A 24,475-nucleotide genomic window follows, 5' to 3' on the forward strand; every position below is an offset into this window, starting at 1 on the left:
ACCACCATTTCTGAATATGATCATCTCTGCTCAGGCAAGCCGGGTCCATACCAGCCCGGACTAGGGTCTGGATGCAAATCCTTGGAACAAGACCACTGTTTATTGAGATGGGGCACTCCCGAGTGACACAGGGCACGCCCGAGTGACACGGGGCACCGGCTCTTCATCTTCCCCAATTACCACTTTTGACCAGGGGGTCAGCATGAGGTTTACAACACCACTGTCAGGAGCAACTGAAATGCTCACCCACTGCAGGCCAGTGGAGTGAACCATGAAACGCACACACCAAGGAGGAGCTCGTGGCCATGAAAAGAGAATGAGGAAGATTTCTATAAAAATGGGAACCATGTGACAATACATAAATGCAGCACATTAACATGTTGTATGCCTTAAATTTACAATGCTGTAGGTCAAACATATTTCAACTAAAAAATTTTAAAAGACAATCTAAAAATATGGACATGGCATGGTTCTTAAAATCTATTTTGAAGTGAAAAATGCAAGTTGCAGAAGAATATATAGTATGCTACCTTTTGTGTAAGAAAGAAAGCATTAGTCCAGTGTGTGTATGTATGTGTGCGTGTACGCACGTGTATACATGTATACCTTGCTTCACTGTGCTGGGCCCTGCAGATACTGCATTTTTTACAAATTGAAGGTTGGTGGCAACCCTGGGGTGAGCAAGTCTATTGGTGCATTTTTCCCAAAAGCATTATCTTTTAATTAAGATATGCAGATTTTGGGGGGACAGAATGCTATTACACACTTAACAGACTACAGTACAGTGTCAGTGTAACTTGTATAGGTCCTGGGAAGTCACCCAATTCACGTGACTCACTGTGATATCTGATTTATCTTAGCAGCCTGGAACTGAACCTGCACTATCTCCAAGATATACCTGTATTTGCTCATTTTTGCCAAAAGGAACAACAGGCAGGATAAACCAGAAACCAATCAGAACAGTTTCCCTGCTGGCTGAGTGGTAAAGAATCTGCCTGCCAATGCAGGAGACCCGAGTTCAATCCCTGGGTCAGGAAGATCCCCTGGAGAAAGAAATGGCAACCCACTCTAGTATTCTTGCCTGGGGAATCCCATGGATAGCGGAGCCTGGTGGGCTGCAGCTCATGGAGTCACAAAGAGTCAGACATGACTGAGCAACTAAACAATAATCAGAACAGTTACTCGTATCAAGTGGGTACTAACGGGGTAGAAGGGAGGGTAGAGGGAGTGTCCTCTGAGACATACGAAGATAGAGGGCTCATGGACTCTCCCACAGACCCTCTCTGGGAGGAGTGGGAGCACATACTCCCACACCTGAGGTGGAGTGCCTGCCTCTGATCGAGGAGCTGGGCATGGGGTGGAGGGAGGCTGTGCCAACTGGGGCAGAGGGATGTCTGTAAAGGGGCAGCAAGGGCTAGTGGTGGAGCATTCCTGGATGAAGAATATCCAGGGCTGGGGGCACTGGGTCTGGGTGCAAACACCAGGGAGCGAGGTGGGGGGGTTGAGAGGCCTGGGGGGAGAGGGGGAGGGGGATCGCCCTGCCCATTACGTGGACCCACCTCCTTGGCACGGAGCTGCTCCTCCCCGATGGTGGCACTCAGCAGGGGCCTAAGGGAACCCAGGAGCCGCCACCACGGCCAGTCCCTGACTGCCAGGAACACAGCCACATTCTTCTGGATGCACCGGGCGGCCAGTCGGTGAATCTGCAGGGGATTGAGAATGCAGACTGAGAGCACTTCCCAGCTCAGGTGAAGGAGGCAGAGGGCAGGGGGCAAGGGGGCTGGAGAATATTGGTTTATCCTTAGCAGAAGGGATGGGGGAACTTAAAAAAGAAAAAAAAGGCTTCCTTTAAGGAGCCAGGCTCTCAGCATCAGGCCAGACTTTATTTAGTCTGGAATAACTAATAATAACAATAGGATAAGGAGTAGAAATATTATACAATGGGGTCACCTCTCACATGGGAATCAGGCTCAAAAGTCACTGCGTGAGGCAAAACTATACTGGAAAATCCCTGAAACCTGCTCACAAGAAACAGTGGCCATGCTATTGGTTGATATTTAAGGAAGAGATACTATTTTCAGTGCATTTAAACACAAGTCCATGCTTCTCACTCTTGAGTGTGCATCTAATCTCCAGGAGGGCTTGTTAAAACACAGATGCCTGGGCTCCACTCCGGAGCATCTGATTCAGTGAGTCTGGGGCAGGGCCCAAGAATCTGCATTGTGCACAAACTCCCAGATGATGTGGATGCTGCTGGTCCGGGGACCACACTTTGAGAACCACTGACCTAGGTCATTCTAATCAGAGGTGCGAATCAAGCTAAGTAACAAGCCACCACCACAACAGCCAAGGCTTGCTCAGCTGGCACAGTGCCTCCTACAGGCCAGACACTACCTGGAGCATCTTATAGCACCTCAGTCCTCACTACAGCCCTACGAAGGTAGATGTTGTTATCACCCCCATTTTACAGATGGGAAAACTGAGGCACAGAGCAGTATAGTCACTCATCCAGTGTCATGCAGCTTCTCAGAGGCTGAGTCAGGATCTGAACCTCTGCAGTGTGGCTGCAGACAGAGCCCAGGCTCATAATTAACCTGTTTCAAATCGTTCCATGGCATAAACTACCTGAGTACAATGGGCTGGTGAGACGGCTCACAGTATTTTCATTATTAATCTTCTTGCCTTTTTCTGTTCTTACCAAGTACATATTTATGAGTTTACATGTTCACAGAAGCTGGGGGCACGTGCACTAAGACTCTGTGCTGGTGGCAGTAATTAACAACACTAGGGCAGCGGCAGCTGGTATTTACTGAGCAGTTATGATGTGGCATGTCCTGTACTACATGCATGTTATCTAATGTCACCTCCACTCAGCAACTACATGGTAGAGATGAGATTCAAACATGGTTCCTGTTTGTCTCTAGAGCCGTGCTGCGTTCTCCATCATGCAGGCTGCAGAGAGGAGACTCAGTCTCTAGAGAGGTCTGAGGATGGTAGCTCAGAGTGGTTCAGGACTGCAGACTCTGACCCTGCCCTCTGATCCTAAAGGCCTCGGTGGGCAGATCCTGCCCATGCCCTGCCTGCTGACCCACGAAAGCCAAGTTCTCCAGAGATGGGACAGCCTGAAATCATTTCCAACCCAGGAGGGCTTGCACAACCTCTGGACATCTTGACCAAGGCTCTCATCAGTGGTGATTTGATGTCAGTTCAGTTCAGTTCAGTCACTCAGTCACGTGCGACTCTTTGCGACCCCATGGACTGCAGCACACCAGACCTCCCTGTCCATCACCAACTCCCAGAGTTTACGCAAACTCATGTCAACATCCTAGAAACAGCTGTATCATCTTACAAAGTGTCTGTTAAAGTCTGACCACCTGGACAGAGTGTGGGCACCAGCACGGGAGATGGGCAGACCTCCCTGCCCACCCCAGACTCACTGGACCATGACCGGCACGCTAACAACATCCCACTGGAGATTCGTGCACAAGAGCAAGCATGAGAAGCAGGGATGACAGCCCCTGGACCAGTGCGGAGGACACGCTTCCAGGATCCCATGCCCCTGCCAAGTTCACACGACACTCAGTGCCCCCACCTTCAGCTTCTTCAATCCCTGGCGAGAGAGAAAGCCCCTGCAGGCTGCCTGGAACAGGATGATGCTCTGAGACACCAGTTTCTCCCGCTGCTTCTCCAGCCTGGACACCACACCCGCCTTGAGGAAGACCTGGAGGGAGGGAAGGCTGCAGGTGACTTTCCGCAAATGCATCAGACTCTCACATGGGAGGGGCTGTGGCTCAGCCCCACTTCTCCTGCGTCCACCCAAAATGTTCGTGAGCAGCTGCCCTGGACTGGGGTTCTAAATGGTCAAAGCACCTTGTCTCCTGAGGCCTCTTCTTTCTCCTCTCTTGGCCCCTGGGGGTGCACAGCATGGCCCACACACCTGAGTGTGGTCATTGTCATCACACCGCAGTTTGTTAGAAACGCAGCGTCCCAGGCCCCACCCCAGACCTGCTGAATCAGGACCGGTGCTTCAGCACAGTACCCAGGGGGACTCACACACGTTTGCTGAGAAGCACCTTACGTCTCCGGGTCCTGGCACCACCCAAGGGCTGTGGTCAATGCAGATTTCCAGGCCCCGCCCCTTGGGGTGCAGCCAGGGGGCTGGGTGGCATTCCTGGCTGTGCATTCTGTTTTGACAAGTGCTGCTGGCCAGGAGAGAAGAGCTGCCCCAGAAACACTCAGTCCTGCTTCAGAAGGAGGGGCAGAGAATGCAGGGAAGTGGGGGCAGCCCTTCTCAGTCAGAAGAGGACGGGGCCAGGCTGGAGCCGCCCGCGGGAAGCGCCCAGGCATCGAGTGGAAGACAACTGGAGGTTCACAGTTCCGGGCCTCAGCTCATCAATAACAGATGGGGGCTCCTGTGGCAAAGTGATCAATGCGTTCTTGGCTCCCACAGGGCTGCCCCTGAGAGACTGTGGGGAACAGCGGAGGGTTTTCAGAGTGAACCTGAAGCTTTGGGGCCAGGCCTGCCCTGGCCAATGAGCTGGGGTAACTACAGTTGGTGTTGCCTCCCCAGAGGCAAAGGAGAGACACTCTCATGCTGTTCATTTTCTGAGCACAGTCTCGTGAGTAACTTTGCAGGATGCGGTTTGTAGCCCCAAAGGTGGCCAGCTGCTGGAGAGTGCCATCTTAATCAGTGATACTCTCAGGTAGTCTACGGCATTATCCATTAACGGCTAACACGGATGGAGCCTTCCTATATTCTGGATCTAAATCAGACGTTTGATATGCAGGCAAAACATTGACATGGAGAATCTTAGATGGTAGTTACCACAACCCTTCCATTTAAAAAATCTTTTTTGGCTGCACCGTGCGGCATGTGGGATCTTAATTCCCTAACCAGGGATCAACCCCCAGGCCCCTCCACTGGCAGAAAGAAGTCTTAACCACTGGACCACCAGGAAAGAGTCCAATCCCCGCATTTGACGGAGGGAGAACCTAAGGCTAAAAAAGGCATGTTTTTGCCCAGATCCTCCACTGCCAAGTGGTAACACTGGGACTTACTTCCCTCTCTGACTCCAGAGGAGACCATGGTTGTCACTGAATGTAATTAACATTTGCATGGCATCTGCACTTTGAGAAGCTCTTCTCCTATGTCCCATTTTAACTTGAGTTCACATGGCTGGTGAGCAGCAAAGCTGAGACTTGATCCGGAAACCTCGAGTCCACCTCCTGCACCCATTCACATTGTCAGCATGAGGAGCTTTCATTTCCTGGCTCACATGGTACCCAAACATCAGGAGTTTGCGGCCGAACAGTAATCTGATTCCAGGTGGAACCAAGTGTCTCCGTCAAGTCTCCATCCCCTTAAACCTGTTTTCTGTAACGATGACCAACCACTCGGCCAGCCCCGTGGCAAACCTTTCCTCAGAGGGAAGGTGGAGATTAGTGAACCCCATCGCTGCTAATTACCTCTGTTCTGTAACCCTCCATCGCCTTACACAACACTTCCTATGAGCCGGGCCATCAAGACAATCAGCCTCGTTGAAACAAAGACACGATTGACTCATTACCTGTCAGATTGCCTCAATAATGACTGTATTAATTTCACAAGCTAGTGAGTCCCAAAAGCTGCTGTTAAAAAAAAAAAATCAATGATCAAAGTGATGACAGCACTAGTCCGTATATTACAAAAGGCGGCAGGCGCTGCCAAAACTGTTATTGATTAAGTATGAAGCTTTCATTAAAAAGATAATTGGAAATGACCATACACAGAATGGGAATAAGTCATCGCCTCTGTAGAATCTTGATTTTTTTTTTTTTCTTTTCCTTTTTAAGAGCACATCGCCTTCCAGGAGGCCGACGGCATGTGGAATCCCACCTTTTTCAGAAATGTCATGGGACAGGCCTCGATAAGGCACTGGGGGCTGAGAAACACAAAGGAAAATCTAAATGACTCACTCTTTGTGGATCCAGCTGCTTATCGGACTCAAGCAGAGTGTAATGTCCCAACACCTCCTTCCGAATGGGATCTCTGGGAGCCGCTGTTAGGCACGCTGCTTTTGCTTTCAAAGTGCTGCAGGCCAAGGTTTCAGCATCTAATGTGGCCATGGCTCTCCTGTCTAATACTGCTGAAAAATTAGCTATTTTCTCTTAGTAATTTTCCAGATTAGAGGAGATCAATTCTTTAAACATTAAAATGTTACCGTGTTTGACAAGCATCCTGTCCCTGCTGGCAAATGCCTACCACAAACAATGACAGACTACCCCTGTCAAATGACAATGAACTGATCCCCACAGCCGCCTCGGGATGTAGAAAGCAGGGGGTCCATTTTAGAGATGGGGGAACTGAGGCTCAGAGAGACTAAGTCACTTACTCCACATTCGCACTCGAGGCAGTGGTGGGGCCTGGGTGTGGACCAGCTCAGTCTGTTCTCTCTTATTCACAGCCTTCCCACCTATGAAGCGAAGAGTCTGACGAAGCATGAGACCTGCATCTGCCCTTAAAGATGGCAGTCTGTCACCACACCTGGCTTCCAAAAGGACACACGGACTTTGACATGCTCTTAGTGAATGCCAAGTACGACTCAATAACCACCTTGCTTTATCATGGGATGTTCTGGCTTGCAGACCTCTTGCCTCACCACTGTGAGACTGTGAATAGTGACTTCTCATTTGGCTCTCTTCTTCCTTACTCTGCAATAGGCGCTGGGGTCACAGGGACTGACTGTGAAACTCATGAAATAACTAGGCACTTATCTAACAGTGGTTCTCCAACCTAAGCATGTACTAGGATCCCTTAGAGAGCCGGTTACAGCTCAGGCTGTGGGGTTCCACCTCCAGGTTTCAGAGTCAGTGGTCTGGCTGGGGTGGCAGCCCCTGAGAGTGTATGTTTTCAGGAAGCTCTTGGCGATGCTGAGGCAGCTGGTCCAAGGACCACACCTGAGAACTGCTGCTAGTCTAAAACGATGATGTTCTTGGAGCTGAAGAAGAATTCCTCTGATTAAAGAATTTGCTGTATATTTCTATTAATAAACAACAGAACCACAGCATATTGAAAAGAATGTGGGAGGACTTCCCCAGCAGTCCAGTGGTTAAAACTCCATGCTTCCAATGCAGGGACCACGGGTTCAATCCCTGGCTGGGGAACTAAGACCCCATGTGCTGTGTGGTGTGACAAAAAAAAAAAGGAAAAGAACTTGGGCTTTGGACTGGCACACATTTCCTTGGGAGCTGTGCTCCTGGACCCTGAGAGGAACTGGAAAAGGGGCTGATTTCCAAGAGGTACAGTTTCCTCACTGGTGAAGAAGGGATATTATAATCATCTCAACAGAGACTGTGAGGGGAAAAGAAGAATAACATATGATGTTGCTTAGCACAGCACCAGGCTTGTGGCGGGGCCCAGTAACCCATGGGTTTATCTCCTCTGCTGGAAACGTCCACAGAACGTCCTATGGACCAATCAGGTTGGGACCACAGCAGGCTAACAGCTTCCACCACAGGCTTTAGCAGGACCAAGAAGCCTGTGGGGAGAGGCTGGTGTGTCTAGGGGGCAAGGACCAGAGTGAATGACTGTGAGCTCTCCGAGGAAAGAGGCATGATGGGGCAGGACACTTCACTCTGATAAGAGGCACTAAGGGCCAATAGTGCCCCCAGGGTGGGCTTCTGGAAACCAGGGTCCTGCCCCAGCACTGTACATGGTACCTGAACATGGAAGGCAATTGACAAGGGCTTCCTGGATGATGTTAATCACTCAGCAGGTAACTAAGTGGGGAAATGGTCTTCTAGTCTCCTTTGTCTCCAGTTTGTATTCCTAAATGTTGTCCCCACTCTCCTCCCTTGAGGAGTCCTTGAGTTTGCAAACTCTGTAGCTCACTCCCCACAGTATGACCCGCTCTCTCTGGGAGGTGGTAATGGGTCTTCCAAGGAAACAAGTGGGTGAAGGCCCCAGGGTCAAGTCATCTGGGGAGCCCTGAACACTGTATGTTCCCCCATGAAAACTTTGAGGATGCCTTGAGCACATTAGGGCTCTGTGAAATTCTTCTCTAAGGGTTTAAACTTTTTCTGAAGGGCTGCTGGCTCAACACCTATTTGGAGAAATCTATGTTCCCTCAGCTCTGAAACTATACGCCCTCTTCTCACGCCCTCTCCTCTCACTTACTGCTGCTAAGCCCTAAGACTACAGCTGTGTTACACGTGGTTGCAAAGTAAAAGTTGCAAGACTCCAAGTGAAGGTGGGCCTTTCTGAGGTTCATAAAGTTCTACTGAGGTCCAGATGTTAACTCTGCAGACCGCCAAGGTCCCTGAGAGTGTCGCCTCTAATAAATGATATTCCTCAATGGTTTCTCACCCACACTTACCACATTTTAACAGCCTTGTCATATAAGAAGGGCAGAGAGTCACTAGCCCTATGTTCAGCTGGGGGAAAAGGAGACACACAGAAGTAGCGGAAGCTGAGGAGGACAAGAGTCAGGTCTCACGTGGGTCTCTGATGTCACGGGTAGAATGGCAAATAAAGGTGCTCTACTCACCTGGCTGTGCCCCATGGCCACGGCCTTCTTCTCCAGGTCTAGTGTTTGCAGGAGCTTCGCCATGGCCTGGGAAGGAGAGGAGAGTTAGAGGGGAAGACAGACTGTGGGCTGGAGACTCCCAGAGTGGATGGTCATCTGGCTGGAGGGCTGATAGATACCTGGAGAGAGCAGATATCTCCCATGTCTATGAGCTAACAGAGTTCCACCTCCCCAGGAAAGTGCAGAGATGCGCATGGACTAGGTACTGACTGTGTGCCATCCACCCTTCTGAGACCTTCTCGTTTCACCCTCATGGCAACCCCAAGTGGGTCGTCACACTAGCACACCCATTTCATAGAGGAGAGAACCACAGATGCAAAACTAAATGGAGGATGTGTCTGCTATGGAAAACAGTATGGTGAAACCTCAAAAAATGAAACATGTAATTATCATATGATCTAGAAATTCCACTTCTGGATATATATCCAAAAGGACCGGAAGCAGGGACTTGAACAGATACTTGTACACACTCAGTTCATACCGGCATCATTCATAGTAGCCAAAAGGTGGAAGTAACCTAAGTGTTACTAAACTAAGTGGTGTCTGCAGCCATGAAATTAAGAGACACTTGGTTCTTGTCAGGAAAGCTATGATGAACCTAGACAGCATATTACAAAGCAGAGACATTACTTTACTGACAAAGTTCTGTATAGTCAAAGCTACATTTTTCCCAGTAGTCTTGTACAGGTGTGAGAGTTGGACAATAAAGAAGTCTGAGAGCCAGAGAATTGATGCTTTAGAACTGTGGTGCCGAAGAAGACTCTTGAGAGTCCGCTGGCCTGCACAGAGATCAAACCAGTCAGTCTTAAAGGAAATCAACCCTGAATATTCATTGGGTGGACTGATACTGAAGCTGAAGGTCCAACACTTTGGCCACCTGATGCAAAGAGCCAACTCATGGAAAAGACCCTAATGCTGGGAAAGACTGAGGCAACAGGAGAAGGGGGCAACAGAGGATGAGATGGTGAGACAGCATCACCAACACTATGGACATGAATTTGAGCCAACTCTGGGAGACAATGGAAGACAGAGGAGCCTGGCGTGCTTCAGCACACAGGGTCACAAAGACTCGGACATGACTTAGGGACTGAACAACAACCACCTAAGCGTCCATCAGCAGATGTATGGATAAGCAAAAATGTGGTATATATACCCAACAGAATATTAATCATGTTTAAAGGGGAAGGAAATTCTGAAACAAACTACAACGTGGATGAACCTTAAGGACGTTATATTTAGTGAAATAAGTCACAAGTCAGTCACAAAAGGACAAATACCATATGCTTCCACTTACATGACATACCTAGAGCAGTCAAATTCATAGAAAGTGTCCATAGAATGATGGCGGCCAGGGGCTGGGGCGACGGGGATGGGAAGTTAGTGTTCAATGGGTACCGAGTTCAGTCTTGCAGAAAGAAGGAGTTCTAGAGATGGACGGTGGTGATGGCCACACAGGACTGTGAATACACTTAATACTGTTAAACTGCACACTTAAAATTCTTTAAAATGCTAAATTTTACATTATGAATATTTTGCCGCAATTTAAAGAAAATGGAATGAAGGCAATTCCCTGATGGTCCAGTGGCTAAGACTCCGAGCTCCCAAAGCAGGGGGCCTGAGTTTGACCCCTAACTAGATCCCACCTGCCGCAACTAAGAGTTTGGAATTGAGACCTGGAGCAGCCAAATAAATAAATATTAAAAAAAACAAAACAAAACAAAACAGAATGAAGGCATTTCCCCAAGGTTATAAGCTACACAAACCAAATTCGAATCAGGTTGTGTCAGGCCACACTGCAACCTCTACCTCTGGACTGCTGCCCACGCCCAGGACAGGGGCAGAGGACCCTAGGCCACTGGGGAATTTACTCCTGTTACAGCCTCCCCAGCACCCTGTCCTCTCACTGCACTGGCTGGGGACGGCCTGACTCTCCGGAATATTTGCTGAATCATGACATGGCCACTAACCCTGTGTTCCTGGCCTAGATGAGGGAGGGCGAGTCCATGTTTAATTCATCAGTTTCCTCTACCGCATCCGGTATACAGCAGGAGCTCAATAAATATGAAACCCAGTGAGGGTGGAAGCAGGGCAGGTTGGAGTCGGGGAGTGTGGAGAAAGGCAACGCCCCCTTCAGGAGAAACAAATTCACCTGAGATTCCTAGACCCTGCTTTGGCCAGGCCACCAGCCATTTTATGGAATCTGGCTCAGATAGTAAAGAATGTGCCTGTAATATAGGAGATCCTGGTTCGGGAAGATCCCCTGGAGAAGGGAATGGCTACCCACTCCAGTATTCTTGCCTGGACAATCCCATGGACAGAGGAGCCTGGCGGGCTACAGTCCAAGGGGTCACAGGGAGTCAGATATGCCTGAGTGACTAACACTTTCCCTTTCCTCTTGTCACAGAGGCTGCAGACTCTGCAGCAATCCTGTCAGAGATCCGCACCCTCGGATGAATGCAGGTCCAGCCTGGTCCCCTTGTGACTCCAATTCCCCTTCCGCTCCACCCTCATGCCAGCCCTCTTGGACTTCCCATTCACTGAAAACCACCAAGTCTACCTACAGAATAAACTGTCAGAAAAGTCATTGTGACATTCCACCAAGAAAAAGGTATTCTGAGACAGAGTAATTTGGTAGATGAGTTTCAATTCCACGGATCGTAGCATCACAGCAAACTTCCCAAGACACACACAAAAAAGAAAATGCTAATTAAAAGTCCAGGCCAAGGCTGAAATCTGGAGAGAAGTTTTCTCCTCTGACCTCGGAGAAGAACATTCCACAGTGCCCCCTTCAAAAACTCAGTGGTTTCACTTAATATTACATTTTAGCCAAAAATGCTCCCAGGGAGCTACAGGCAGCAAAATGCAAAAAACCCAACATATCCAGAAAACGTTTTTTTCTCTCTGCACAAGAGGAAAACAAAATAAAAACTGAGAAGCATTTATTCAAGAGAAACTACTGGGCCTTTAAGAATGGTGGGAAGTTTGTGGTAATTGTGATCAAGATCCTTCCACTCCCACCAGGCTCTGTCACTGCAGGGGTCCCACTGGGGTGAGGCAAGCAATGAAAACTAGCTGCTTTGCTGCCAGAAGGGGTTCACGTACACAGAGCAAAGTGAGGAGAAATCCCACACCCAAAACCATCGTCAGAAACAGTAAGTGATCTTGGCACCAAACGAATGGAGAAGGTCAATGGCACAGTTAGCCTAAGACTGTTTCCTGATAGGGGCAAGCAGTGGGCCAGTGATTAGCCAGGTCCCTATAACAAGGAGATACTGGGAATGGGGCGGTCATAGTGGGCCATGAAAACCATGCCCCATACATTCCTGGCCATCTGGAGAGCTATGCACACTCACAGGAAGGACTGAGGCGGGGCTGAGGCACTTATACATTCCTACCTAAATACAAGGCCATGTGCACAGGCGGAAAATACAGGGAAGAGCCACACAGAAAGTAAAATCTGTGGCATAACTATAAATGCCTGAATGCTGGATACATTTTCCAAACCACAGAGATCACTGTAAAATCACTGTAAAAAATCAGATAAAAGCACCACACATTCAAGATGTTTGACCACAACCTCTGCTGACCACTAAGCTGTGCTGGCATAGGGTCAACCCTTGAGAGTCCACAATTTCTAATAAAAACAAGAATTTTTAAGAAGTGAACAGAGACAGTAGCAGTCTCACACCACAGGGGAGACAGACTCCATAAATCTAGTCCTATTAAGTTACTAAGTAATTGAGAAAAGGTCTGGATCTAGAGACACAATATTTTATTAATGAAAATGTCCGGTTTTCAACAAAAAATTACAAGACATGCAAAGAAATTAGAAAGTGTGACCTATGTTCAAGGAACAAACCCCCAAAATCAGTCATGGGAAACCTTCTGGGGGAGTAGATGCTGGCCTTAAAAAAGACTTCCGGACAGCTCTCACAAGGCACATAACGGGCTTAATTAACTCACCATGCCTGGCATGTGCTGAGTTTCCATAAGGACTAGCAGGTGGCGGAGGTTCTGAGGTTATAAGCCCCTCGGGGGCACTGTGGAGTGATGACACACCCTCAACCTTCACCACTCTGGGCTCAAACTGTGAAACCCTGAATGTAACCGGGAGAGACCAAACTCACGCCTCCACTGACACAGTCCGCATGTCCTCCAACTGTGCACAGAGGTTTCTCTCCAATATTTAATGAGGATGCCCCCCTCAAAGCACACAGTCTGGCATCTCACATTAAGCTGCACGTGCCAGACCCACAGCAGAAGACTCCAGGAACCACAAAGGGCTGTGGCTGGGAAGGGCTGCCTACTCACCCCTCCACGGGTCGCACGATGCAGGGACCCAAGGCTATGGGAATGGAAGCTCTCCTGATGACCCTGCTGTCAGGACAGCACCTCCTCCAGGAAACCTACACTGTGGCCTGATGACTGCCATACGCTGGGCACCTACTATGTGCCAGGCACTGTGTTATGCCCTGCGGCACACTGCGCCCTGGTCACACAGCTATCAAGCATCAAGGGGCACAGATGAATGGAAAGAGATGGCAGAAACCAGGATTTGAACCCGAGTCTGTCTGACTCTAAACCACTTGCTTTTAACCACCAAAACTTTTACAAGCTGATCAAAACATTCCATAAAGGTAAGGACTACATCTCTGTTCTTTAACTCTCTAGTTTCATGACTATAAAGAGTATGTCTGGCACGAAGCACAAGCAATATGAACAAACACATAAATAAAAAACACACATATTTGTATAACTGGGTTGGTTAACACTAAACAGAAAACAAGCAGAAGCATTAAAACAGCAGACCCAAACTGGAAGAGGATGGCAAAGTGAGAAAGTCAAGAACGATGAATAAATTCCAGAGGGCTAGGGCTAAGGCTATGGGAGGGCTTACCAGGTGGCTCAGTGGTAAAGAATCCACCTGCCAATGCAGGAGACATGGGTTTGATCTCTGGGTCAGGAAGATCCCCTGGAGGAGGGCATGGCAACCCACTCCAGTATTCTTGCCTGGAGAATCCCATGGACAGAGGAGCCTGGCGGGCTGCACTCCATGGAAGTGAAAAAGAGTGGCCACAACTGAGTGATTGAGCACGCATGCACACAAACACAAGGCCATGGGAGGCCCTGAAAAAATCATCTGGCACCTTAGAATGGACCGCTTCCTCTCTCCCTACCCAAGGCCCCCAGCTACAGGCTCACGGGAACCTCTCCAAAACAGAAAAGGACTCAGGAACAAATTCAGAGGAAATCAGGAGTATCCACCATGGTCTGAGACGAAACAAGAGTGGCTGCCTTTGAGAAGAAGGCATGCTGTAGTTGTGTTCAGATCAAGTCCTCGGGGACAGAGATTTGGTGGCTAGAATCAATCCTCACTGTAGACACTCTGAAGGGAAGAGGGGACCGGGGGTTTCCTGTCATCCATCAGGGAGACCTGGAAACTCTTGCCTCAGCAGCAAAGAGATGAGGGACCAGAATCTCAGACAGAGCCGATGTGAACCTAATGAGCTCTTTTAGTAACCTTTCTGAGACCCCCTCACGGTCACTCTGGGACACCTTCAGTGTAGGTTAAGGCATAATCTTAGCAAGATGGGTAAGCCTTGGAAAGAGGAAAGGGACCCACGATGATTAGAGGGGAAGATAGTCATTTTGGAGACCTGAGCACGTGCCTGAGTGTCTAGAAGAGACAGAGGCATCCTCAGGGGTGGAGGTCAGCATGAGGACACTGCTCCCTAGAGAGGACCATGGCATGGGCAGAGTAGACTTGAATTCCTTCGTAATTCTGCTTAGGCAAGTTCAAATAATAAAGATCTGCTTTTTGATGCCATGCCCTTGCTGATAACCTTCTGGTCTGCCATCACTGACCACCTGATGAAGCCTAGACTCTCTACCCCTGCTAACAATGACCATGGTCTGCCTTGCCAACATCCTCAGACCCTTTTCTTGACAACTGGCAGCATTTATGCGCCAGCCACACTGGATCTGGATCTGACTCTGGACCTCTGGACCTGCCGAACCCAATGTGGCTTGCCCTGCACTCTTTCTCTTACTTGATTCCTCCAAACCATTCCAGAGCTCTGTTCAGTCATCACTTGCTGTCTTCCCCGTATGTCCTACCCTCAACCCCTGCTGCAAATATCAGAAGCTTTAGAGCTGTTCCCTGGGATCTCCCAAAGCGCCCCTCTCTGTCTGGGAATTGCTAATTTTCATCCTTCTTCCTCAGGAGGCTGTCTTCGGTTCATCCCCGTCTCTCTGGTGGCTAGCACAGGGCCTGGTGCAAGGCAGGAACTTGGTGACAGCTGGATGGAATCGATAATAATTATTTTAAATGAACATCACAATGACATGTTCTGTGTAAATCTTCACCCAATACTCTGCCTGTCTTCAAAGGGCTTCCATTCGAAAGTCCTGTGTGAACGTGAAAAGATGCTCACCAGCTCTGGCCATCAGGGGACTGCAAGTCAAAACCACAATGAGATAGCACCTCACACCTGAAAAGGTGACTACAAAAAACACCCCAGAAAATTACAAATGTTGGCAAGGATGTGGAGAAACTGCAACCCTCATGTACTGTTGAAGGGAATAGAAAATGGTACAGCCATTATGGAAAACAGTTTGGAGGTTCCTCAGAAAATTAAATATAGTATTACCATATGATCCAGCAATTCCACTTTGAGTATGTACCCAAGAGAATCAAAAAACAGAGTCTCAAAAGAGGCATCTGTACCCTGTGTTCATAGCAGGGTCCCTCACAACAGCCAAAAGTGGCAATAGCCCAAGTGTCCACTGACAAGAGGATGGACATACAAAATGCTGTACACAAGGATACAAGTCAGCCTTAAAAGAACGGAAATTCTGACATGTGCTACTACATGGATGAACCCTGGAAACATCATACTAAGTGCCATAAGCCAGTCACAAAAGGACGAACACTGTATGAGTCCAGTTATATGTGGTTCCTGGGGCAGCCAAATTCACGGAGACAGAAAGCAGAGTGGTGGTTGCCAAGGGCTGGCTGAGAGGGAGGATGGGGGTGTAGTGTTTCATGGGGACCGTTCCAGTTTTGGAAAAGGAAAGGAATTCTGGAGATAGAGGGCCATGATGGTTATATAACATGAATGTACTTACGGCCACTACACTGTATGCTTAAAAATGGGTTAAGATGGTAAGTTTTATGTTATGTGTGTTTTACCACAATACATAGTAAAGAGCCCTACGTGAGGAGTTCAAGAGCCTGGGTTCAAACCCCAGCTCTACCACTGCACCACGGCCTGGCTGGGGGTGGGAGCCTCAGTTGCCTCCGCTGTGAAATGGGGATAATTCCCAGAGCACGGAAGCTTTATCAATTGAGGGCTGTTTCAGGGTGAAAGTCGGTAGGGAACCTTTTCATATTACGTCTGATATTCTGTGATGAGAGGGTGCATCTGCGGTAAAAAAAAAAAAAAAAAGAAGGCATATGCTATTTTTGTTTCAGGAGCACAAAAGCCAGCAGGGACCCTCCAAATGAGAGTACTTCACTGGGAGAGAGCCTGGTTTAAGCACCACGTGCACGCTGGGCACACAGGGGACGCGCCGAGGCCCAGTTCACACCCTGCCAGTGAATTCCCTCTGCTGCCGTCTAGTGTCTAATGACAATATTGACCTTTCCGATCTGTCAGACTTGTCTTATTAAATCCTGAGGTCTTAAATGCTTTGCACACAGAGGCTGACAGTTTGCCCACCCAAGCACGTGTTCATGTATAATTCATGGTGTATCGTGCCGCCTGGCAGATGAATATTTATCAGCTTTTTCATAAGAGGCAGGCTGGCATTTCCTTTTGTTGCTACCAAAATCCTATGCTGCAGCAAATGAAATTTGTGAGCAAATAAAAAAAAAAAGAATAACAAGAAGCAAAAACTCCCCAGTCCATTCTGCTTGTAATTTTCCACTTTCCCAGGCCTCCAGCGTGTGTGTGTGGAGGTGGTTTCGGTCTGGCTACGAGAGAGAACTGCTGAGTCGTCCAGAATAGAAACGCTTCCATATGCTACCCTACCCCGCCCCTGCCGAAAACTCCCCCACGCCCCACTTCTGCACTGTCTTCAACAGCAGAGGAGCCCAAGCCCCTTTCAATGGTTCCATTCCAGATGCTCTGGACGGAGATCAAGACTCGGGGGTGGGGGTGACCAAGGATAAGGAACCCCGATGAAGCTTGGTACACAGTGGCTGATGGCACTGAGCCAGGCAATTTCGTGGTTTCCACAGTGGGATGCCCCCCTCCAGGGAGGGGACGGCCCCATGCCACATCAGCTTGGGTCTGAGGCCCCCTCCCCAGGGGTGGGACGCAGGAGCGCCATGAGAAATACCACTGTGTCTGCGGGAGGGAACCTACGGCCTGGTCCCTGCTGCAGAAGAGAGCCAAGAAAGGACTTAAGAATGGTGCCTCTGCTCGTTCTTCTCGCCTTGCGACTCGTTGACTGAGGATTCCAGGCTAGGAGGTCAGGCGCGCATGGGTGCACTCACTGGAGGGGAGTTTTAACATAGCTGTGAATGCAGAGTCTGCGCGGCCTGGCTGCCACCTCTCTGTCCTTGGAAGATGTGATGATGCTAACAATGACAATGACAGTTCATACATAATGAGCCCTTACTATATGCCAGGCCCTGCGTCAAGCACATCAATTATACTACTACATACAGTCCACCAAATGCTCCACTGAGGTTGGTATTACCATTGTTCCCATTTTACAAATTAGGAAACTGAGGCAGAAATATGGATTAACTCATTTAAGTTCACACAGTCCCAGCTGGAGTCAACTGCAGGTCTGTGTGACTTGAGCCCACGCTTTCTTAACGACCCTCCATGCAATCAAGAAACTTGATTTCAAGGGCAAAACCCATGAACGCTTGGCTGTGTGGCCTCAAGGGAATCAGTCATCTCTATGAGTCTATGTTTCATCATTCATAAAAGAGACGTGATGGTTCATTTTGCAGGGCTGTTGTGAGGATGCACGAGGGCTTTGCAAACTGTCAAGAGCTCTGTCATCATTGATCAGCTGGTGGCTGTCCTCAACAGAAACATTTACTGAGGATTTGGCACTAGGAGTGAAGGTTTCTGGCTCCAGAAGTTTATGGTAGAGATGGAGAAAGGAGACATACAGGGTCAGCAATACAAGGTTAGGTATGTGTCTTCATTCATTCATCTGACAGGAAATTTATTGAGCACTTGCTATGAGCCCAAAAACACAGAGTCCCTCCAAACAATGTTATTTCAGACATGGCTAAGTGCTACACAGATGTTCAAACAAGAAGATGCGATAGAGAATAACACGAGCAAGATCTAAACAGCAAGATGACACTGGCCTGGCCAGGACTGGGGAGAAGCGACAGCCCTCTGTGCAAAGGCCCTGAGGGGAGCATTTGGGACCACAAGCCTTCTTTTCACAGACTCTCAGGGTGCTGATGCCGAGTGCAACTCCCTATGGGACTGATGACCTTCCACCCTGCTGGGAGCACTCCTACCTGGGACCTGCTCTTCCCATGGTTCTAATTCTTTTTTCAGCACTTCCTCAGGCAGGGTTTCAGAAGGACCATTCTGGCATGGGCAGTGGTGTAAGTGACACTGCAGGGGGCACAGTCTGGAGTAGGGGTGCGGTTCAAACGTCAGGTCATCCTCATCTTTGCCCCTGAGACTCGACTCTCAGATCCCAGCTGACCCAGCTGCCCCCAGGCCATCCCCTGCAGAACAGAAGCATCGGCGCCTCTGCACCCCCACCCCCACCCCCAGGTCCACGTACCTTCCTCTCATCCACTCCTTCGGGGGCTGATATGAGCTCCTTCATGAGCACAGGGTCCAGCACCTGGAATCTTCGGCGGAACTGAGTGAGCCCCATGTGGTCAGCATAGCCTGGGGTGTGGGGAGCAGGAGAAGAACAAAGAATCCAAGTGAGATGCCCAGCCCAGGGGTCTACTACCAGCCTCGCTACTCACCTGCTGTATGCACTCACTTCTCGGGGTCTCAGTTTCCCTATTTGTTAATATAAGACATTGGGTCCCATCAGCATTTCCCAGATGCATTCCCCAGAACACAGAGCCTATAAGAGGCTCCAGTGAAAGCTTGAAAAAGCTGCCCCCTCCTCCGCCTCTTGGAAGGTCATGATGTGTATCAACACCAAAGTCAAAGAACCTCTGCAGGGACAATGCCTGATTACCTTGACTTAACCCTGAGTTCTCCAAACATGCTGGACCATGGGAAAATGTTTTGATCCAATAGTTTTTACCACCCCACAGACTGCACATGGGCAACACTGCATTAGGCCATATCTAAGAGTTCTTTTAAATCTAAAGTGTAGGATGTACACAGCTGCACCCTTCTGTGTGGAAATTGAAAAGATACTGAGATAAGGTGATGTTCGAGCTGGCCTTTGAGAGGCTGTGAGAGGATTCTGTGTGGAAGAAGTCCAGACAGAGGGACCCAGATCAGGAAACAGATCTGTTCCACAGTCACGGTAACACCATTTACAGAGCTTTCATGTGTGCAGGACACTAGGATAACAACTTCCTTGTTTCACAGAGACTCTTGGGCCTGTGTTATTATCCCATTATATAGATGTGGAAACTGAGGACCAGAGTTCAAGTCACGGAGCCCAAAGTGACATGGATCACAACTCTCCTTGCGGGGAGACAAACCCAAACAAGATGATGTGATGGAGAATAACATGAGCCAAGATCTGAATAGCAAGATGACACTGGCCTGGCGAGGACTGGAGAGATAAATGTAGACAGCAACAGTAACTAATCCAGCAGAGAGGAAGCAACAATGAGGTCAAAGATGAGCAGAGACTGGGTCCCCAAGGGACCTAAACTCACATTCCAGACCTTAAGGCTGACCACAAAGAGACCTGGGGGCTGGGAGGTTATAGGGCTGCCGTTGTGAGTCAGACCTAGCTGGGTTCGTATCTCCTATCTGCCCTGATTAGCCCTCTGACCAGTGGCAGATGACTCTTGTTTCTTTGAGATTCAAGTTCTTCACTTGTTTGATGAGAGTAATAACAACTTATTGACTAGAGACGTATTAACATGTCTTTGGTTACCCCACTGTTATTGATCAGAGTGTTTCAATATTCATTTACATAACAGATCGCCAGCCAGGGGCATTAGTTTCTGCAAAAATCCCCTGGTCAATAATGTGCTAAGATCTCTTGTCACATAGTCATAACAAGGATTAAATTTGATAATGATTACAGGAAAAGAAGCTAATGTTTTGAGCACTTGTCCATGTTCAGGCACTTTTCTTATTCCTTTATTAATTCACCAGCCCACTCAACGGCTCTCTGAAACCTGAGCTGTTACAGGACAGGAAAGGGAAACACGACCTAGGGACCTGCCAGTGTCGACCAGGGCGACGCACAGGCCAACAGGCTCCAGAGTCTGGACTGTACCCACCAGAGTGCCCGGTATGTAACATTTGATGAGCATTTACTCTCTGCCAGGCTCTGTGCTAGGCACTCTATGAGAACAACACCACTGAGTGTGTGTAACCACACGGTGCCCCGGGCATCTGAAGTGCTAAGGAAATAGCATATGCATACGTGCATCATGTATGCCTGCGTCTATGTGTACAGGCACATCTCAGAGACACTGTGTGCTCAGTTCCAGACCACTGCAACAAATCAAATATCATAAAACTTTTTTGGTTTCTCAGTGCACATAAAAGTTAAATGTACACTATACTATAGTCTATTACAGATAGCTGGGAAGAGAAGAGAAGCGAAAAGCAAAGGAGAAAGGGAAAGATATTCCCATCTGAATGCAGAGTTCCAAAGAATAGCAAGGAGAGATAAGAAAGCCTTCCTCAGCGATCAATGCAAAGAAATAGAGGAAAACAACAGATTGGGAAAGACTAGAGATCTCTTCAAGAAAATTAGAGATACCAAGGGAACATTTCATGCAAAGATGGGCTCGATAAAGGACAGAAATGGTATGGACCTAACAGAAGCAGAAGATATTAAGAAAGGTGGCAAGAATACACAGAAGAACTGTACAAAAAAGGTCTTCACGACCCAGATAATCACGATGGTGTGATCACTCACCTAGAGCCAGACATCCTGGAATGCGAAGTTAACTGGGCCGTAGAAAGCATCACTACGAACAAAGCTAGTGGAGGGGATGGAATTCCAGTTGAGCTGTTTCAAATCCTGAAAGATGATGCTATGAAAGTGCTGCACTCGATATGCCAGCAAATTTGGAAAACTCAGCAGTGGCCACAGGACTGGAAAAGGTCACTTTTCATTCCACTCCCAAAGAAAGGCAATGCCAAAGAATGCTCAAACTACCACACAATTGCACTCATCTCACACGCTAGTCAAGTAATGCTCAAAATTCTCCAAGCCAGGCTTCAGCAATACGTGAACCGTGAACTTCCAGATGTTCAAGCTGGTTTTAGAAGAGGCAGAGGAACCAGAGATCAAATTGCTAACATCCGCTGGATCATCGAAAAAGCAAGAGAGTTCCAGAAAAACATCCATTTCTGCTTTATTGACTATGCCAAAGCCTTTGACTGTGTGGATCACAATAAACTGTGGAAAATTCTGAAAGAGATGGGAATACCAGACCATCTGACCTGTCTCTTGAGAAACCTGTATGCAGGTCAGGAAGCAACAGTTAGAAGTGGACATGGAACAACAGACTGGTTCCAAATAGGAAAAGGAGTACGTCAAGGCTGTATATTGTCACTCCGCTTATTTAACTTATATGCAGAGTACATCATGAGAAACGCTGGGCTGGAAGAAACACGAGCTGGAATCAAGATTGCTGGGAGAAATATCAATAACCTCAGATATGCAGATGACACCACTCTTATGGCAGAAAGTGAAGAAGAACTAAAGAGCCTCCTGATGAAAGTGAAAGAGGAGAGCGAAAAAGTTGGCTTAAAGCTCAACGTTCAGAGAACTAAGATCATGGCATCTGGTCCCATCACTTCATGGGAAATAAACGGGGTAACAGTGGAAACAGTGTCAGACTTTATTTTTCTGGGCTCCAAAATCACTGCTGATGGTGATTGCAGCCATGAAATTACAAGACGCTTCCTCCTTGGAAGGAAGGTTATGGTCAACCTAGGTAGCATATTAAAAAGCAGAGACATTACTTTGCCAACAAAGGTCCGTCTAGTCAAGGCTATGGTTTTTCCAGTGGTCATGTATGGATGTGAGAGTTGGACAGTGAAGAAAGCTGAGTGCCAAAGAATTAATGTTTTTGAACTGTGGTGTTGGAGAAGACTCTTGAGAGTCCTTTGGACTGCAAGGAGATCCAACCAGTCCATCTTAAAGGAGATCAGTCCTGGGTGTTCATTGGAAGGACTGATGTTGAAGCTGAAACTCCAATACTTTGGCCACCTCATGCGAAGAGTTGACTCACTGGAAAAGACCCTAATGCTGGGAAGGATTGTGGGCAGGAGGAAAAGGGGACGACAGAGGATGAGATGGCTGGATGGCATCACTGACTCGATGGACATGGGTTTGGGTAAACTCCGGGAGTTGGTGATGGACAGGGAGGCCTGGCATGCTGCAGTTCATGGGACTGCAAAGAGTCGGACACGACGGAGCGACTGAACTGATAGTCTATTAAGTGTGCAATGGCATTATATCTAAAACACAATGTGCAGACCTTCATTTAAAAATACTTTATTACTAAAAAAGATACTAACCATCATCTCAGCCCTCATCAAGTTCTAAGTTTTTATTGGTGGAGGATTAGAAATGCTGCATGAACAAATATGACACAGAGACACAAAGTGAGCAAATGCTGTTAGAAAAAGTGGCACCAACAGACTGGCATGACACAGGGTTACAACAAACCTTCAATTTGTGGGGAAAAAAACCCCACAAAACTGTGCTCTAAGCACAACAGAACAAGGCCTGCTTGTATGTATGTTACACACACACATTCCAAATACATCTGTGACATCAATACCTGTGTATAGATCTTTGTATGCAAGTAAATATCTCTCACACAGTGTGAGAGAGACAGAAGTGACTCAGAGCAGGAAACGAACCAGGTCTCAGAAGCAGAAATTGGCAGGAGACTTCAACCCTTCACTGAGTTGGAAGCCCTTCCTGAGTTGGGCCCTGAGACGGTGAGGGTGGACACACAGGGAGGAAGGGGACTTTCTGACCACGCCTACGTGCAAGGGCTCTAACCATGGGCCAGGGCACCTCCTGCCAGCCAGGCGCAATCGATTGGCCTGGGCTGTGACTGGCTCGCGCTTCCCCATGACAATTTCTGTCTTCCTGTGCCTGTGGTTGTGCAGACAGGAGGGGAAATCAATGCGATGCTGGGGAAAGTGAGCGGTTCATCGTTTCTGCTGGCTGCTCCCGGCTTCTCCGCCCAGCACCTTGAGCCCAGGATTTAGTCTGAGTGCAGTGGGAGGAGACAGGGCAGTGACCACAAGTCTGAGTGCAGTGGGAGGAGACAGGGCAGTGACCACAAGTCTGAGTGCAGTGGGAGGAGACAGGGCAGTGACCACAAGCTGGAGTGTCAGTGACCAAGGAAATACTAAACAAGTGGGAGCCCACCTAGACGGCCATCAGCCTCAGCCACCCCATCCCCTGACTTCGCCTGAGCTGTTCCTGTCAGGGAAGGGAACCCACAGGGTGGCTGATAGTGTCCCAGAGACAGAAAAAGAATGGGAAAATTTCAGATCAAACTCAGCTCAGAAGAGGAGCTGATGCGGGGACCCTGGTGCATACCTACTTTCTAAAATATGGGTCTAACACTTCATTCCTTTGTCGGAAACCCCTCCTCCCCCATCATGCCCATCACCTCCTCAGCTGGACCAGGGGAAAGCCACTCTCTTTCAAAAATGGTGTTAAGCCTCCCTGGTGCGTCCACCCCTTCTCTCCCACACCCACCCCCACTCATTGTGAACCTGGAAACCCAGGCTCCCCCACACCTCCCTGCCTCTGCACACAGTGCTCCTTCGACCAAGCTTTCCTTCTCCCCGCATCACCTAGAGGTGAGCAGTTGGTTTCTTCTAAGACTCAATGAAGACCTTACCTCCTCTGGGCACAAGGTACCTCCCACATCCTGTGTGACATATGCCCTGGTCACACCATGCAATCATCACCCATTTCCATATGGATCTCCCAAACCAGGCTGAGAGTCCTGAAGGCCAAATATTAATCACTGAGGAAATTCCACCCTCGATTCCAAGGCAGAGGCTCCTAAGATGTTTGCTGTTGAAAGGAAGATGGGCAAGACACACCCCAAGCCTTCCAGCTTGTTGAAGCTGTTAAGTCGCTCAGTTGTGTCCGACTCTTTTGCCACCCCATGGACTATAGCCCACCAAGCTCCTCTGTCCATGGGATTCTCCAGGCAAGAATACTGGAGTGGGTTGCCATACCCTCCTCCAGGAGGTCTTCCTGACTCAGGGATTGAAGCTCCATCTGCTGCATCGCAGGCGGATTTTTTTTAACCACTGAGCCACCAGGGAAACCCAGCCTTCCAGGAGTGCACAACTAATTCAGGAATGGTTGGACTTGGGCTCAAAGAGCAAGTCCCAGGGGTTAGCAACAAGGTGCTTGCTCCCTGCTCGCCTCTCACCTGCTCTGTGCAGACGCAGTGCCTCCAGGATGTAAGATCCTGCGAGCTGCACCCTCAGTGCGGGGATGTCCAAGGGCAGGGACCTGCCTGCCTCAGGCTTGTCTCCACCAGGCTGTGGTGGATTCAGAGACCCCTGCCCGCCTCTGCTCTCCACCGCTGTGCTCGGCACCAGGCAGTGGATGAAGTGTAACTGAGACCGTCTGATCATGCTGATCAATGCATCCTACAACCAAGAAGAGATGGGGTCAGGGTCAGAGTGAGACTGACAGGGGTCTGGACACTTCACAAACATACACTCAGTCTGGCCTGGGCAACCCTGGAGGCCCCTATGTCCTAC

General features: G+C 48.7%; 1 protein-coding gene across 14 annotated transcripts in view; it reads right to left on the reverse strand.

Annotated features, from left to right (window-relative positions):
* The window catches only part of MYO18B (myosin XVIIIB), a 242,951-nt gene that overhangs the window by 138,099 nt on the left and 80,377 nt on the right, over positions 1–24,475 (reverse strand). For all 14 annotated transcript variants that reach the window (XM_081542931.1, XM_081542926.1, XM_081542924.1 and 11 more), the window contains 5 exons: positions 24,139–24,361; positions 18,336–18,445; positions 8,526–8,591; positions 3,593–3,721; positions 1,560–1,703 (listed from right to left, as the gene is read on the reverse strand). In XM_081542931.1, the coding sequence (XP_081399057.1) occupies positions 1,560–1,703; positions 3,593–3,721; positions 8,526–8,591; positions 18,336–18,445; positions 24,139–24,361 (672 nt within the window). The remainder of the gene's footprint in view (positions 1–1,559; positions 1,704–3,592; positions 3,722–8,525; positions 8,592–18,335; positions 18,446–24,138; positions 24,362–24,475) is intronic.

Source organism: Giraffa tippelskirchi, chromosome 11, assembly GCF_054371585.1.
Source record: "Giraffa tippelskirchi isolate mGirTip1 chromosome 11, T2T-mGirTip1v1.2.pri, whole genome shotgun sequence".
In the NCBI taxonomy this organism is placed as follows: domain Eukaryota; kingdom Metazoa; phylum Chordata; class Mammalia; order Artiodactyla; family Giraffidae; genus Giraffa; species Giraffa tippelskirchi.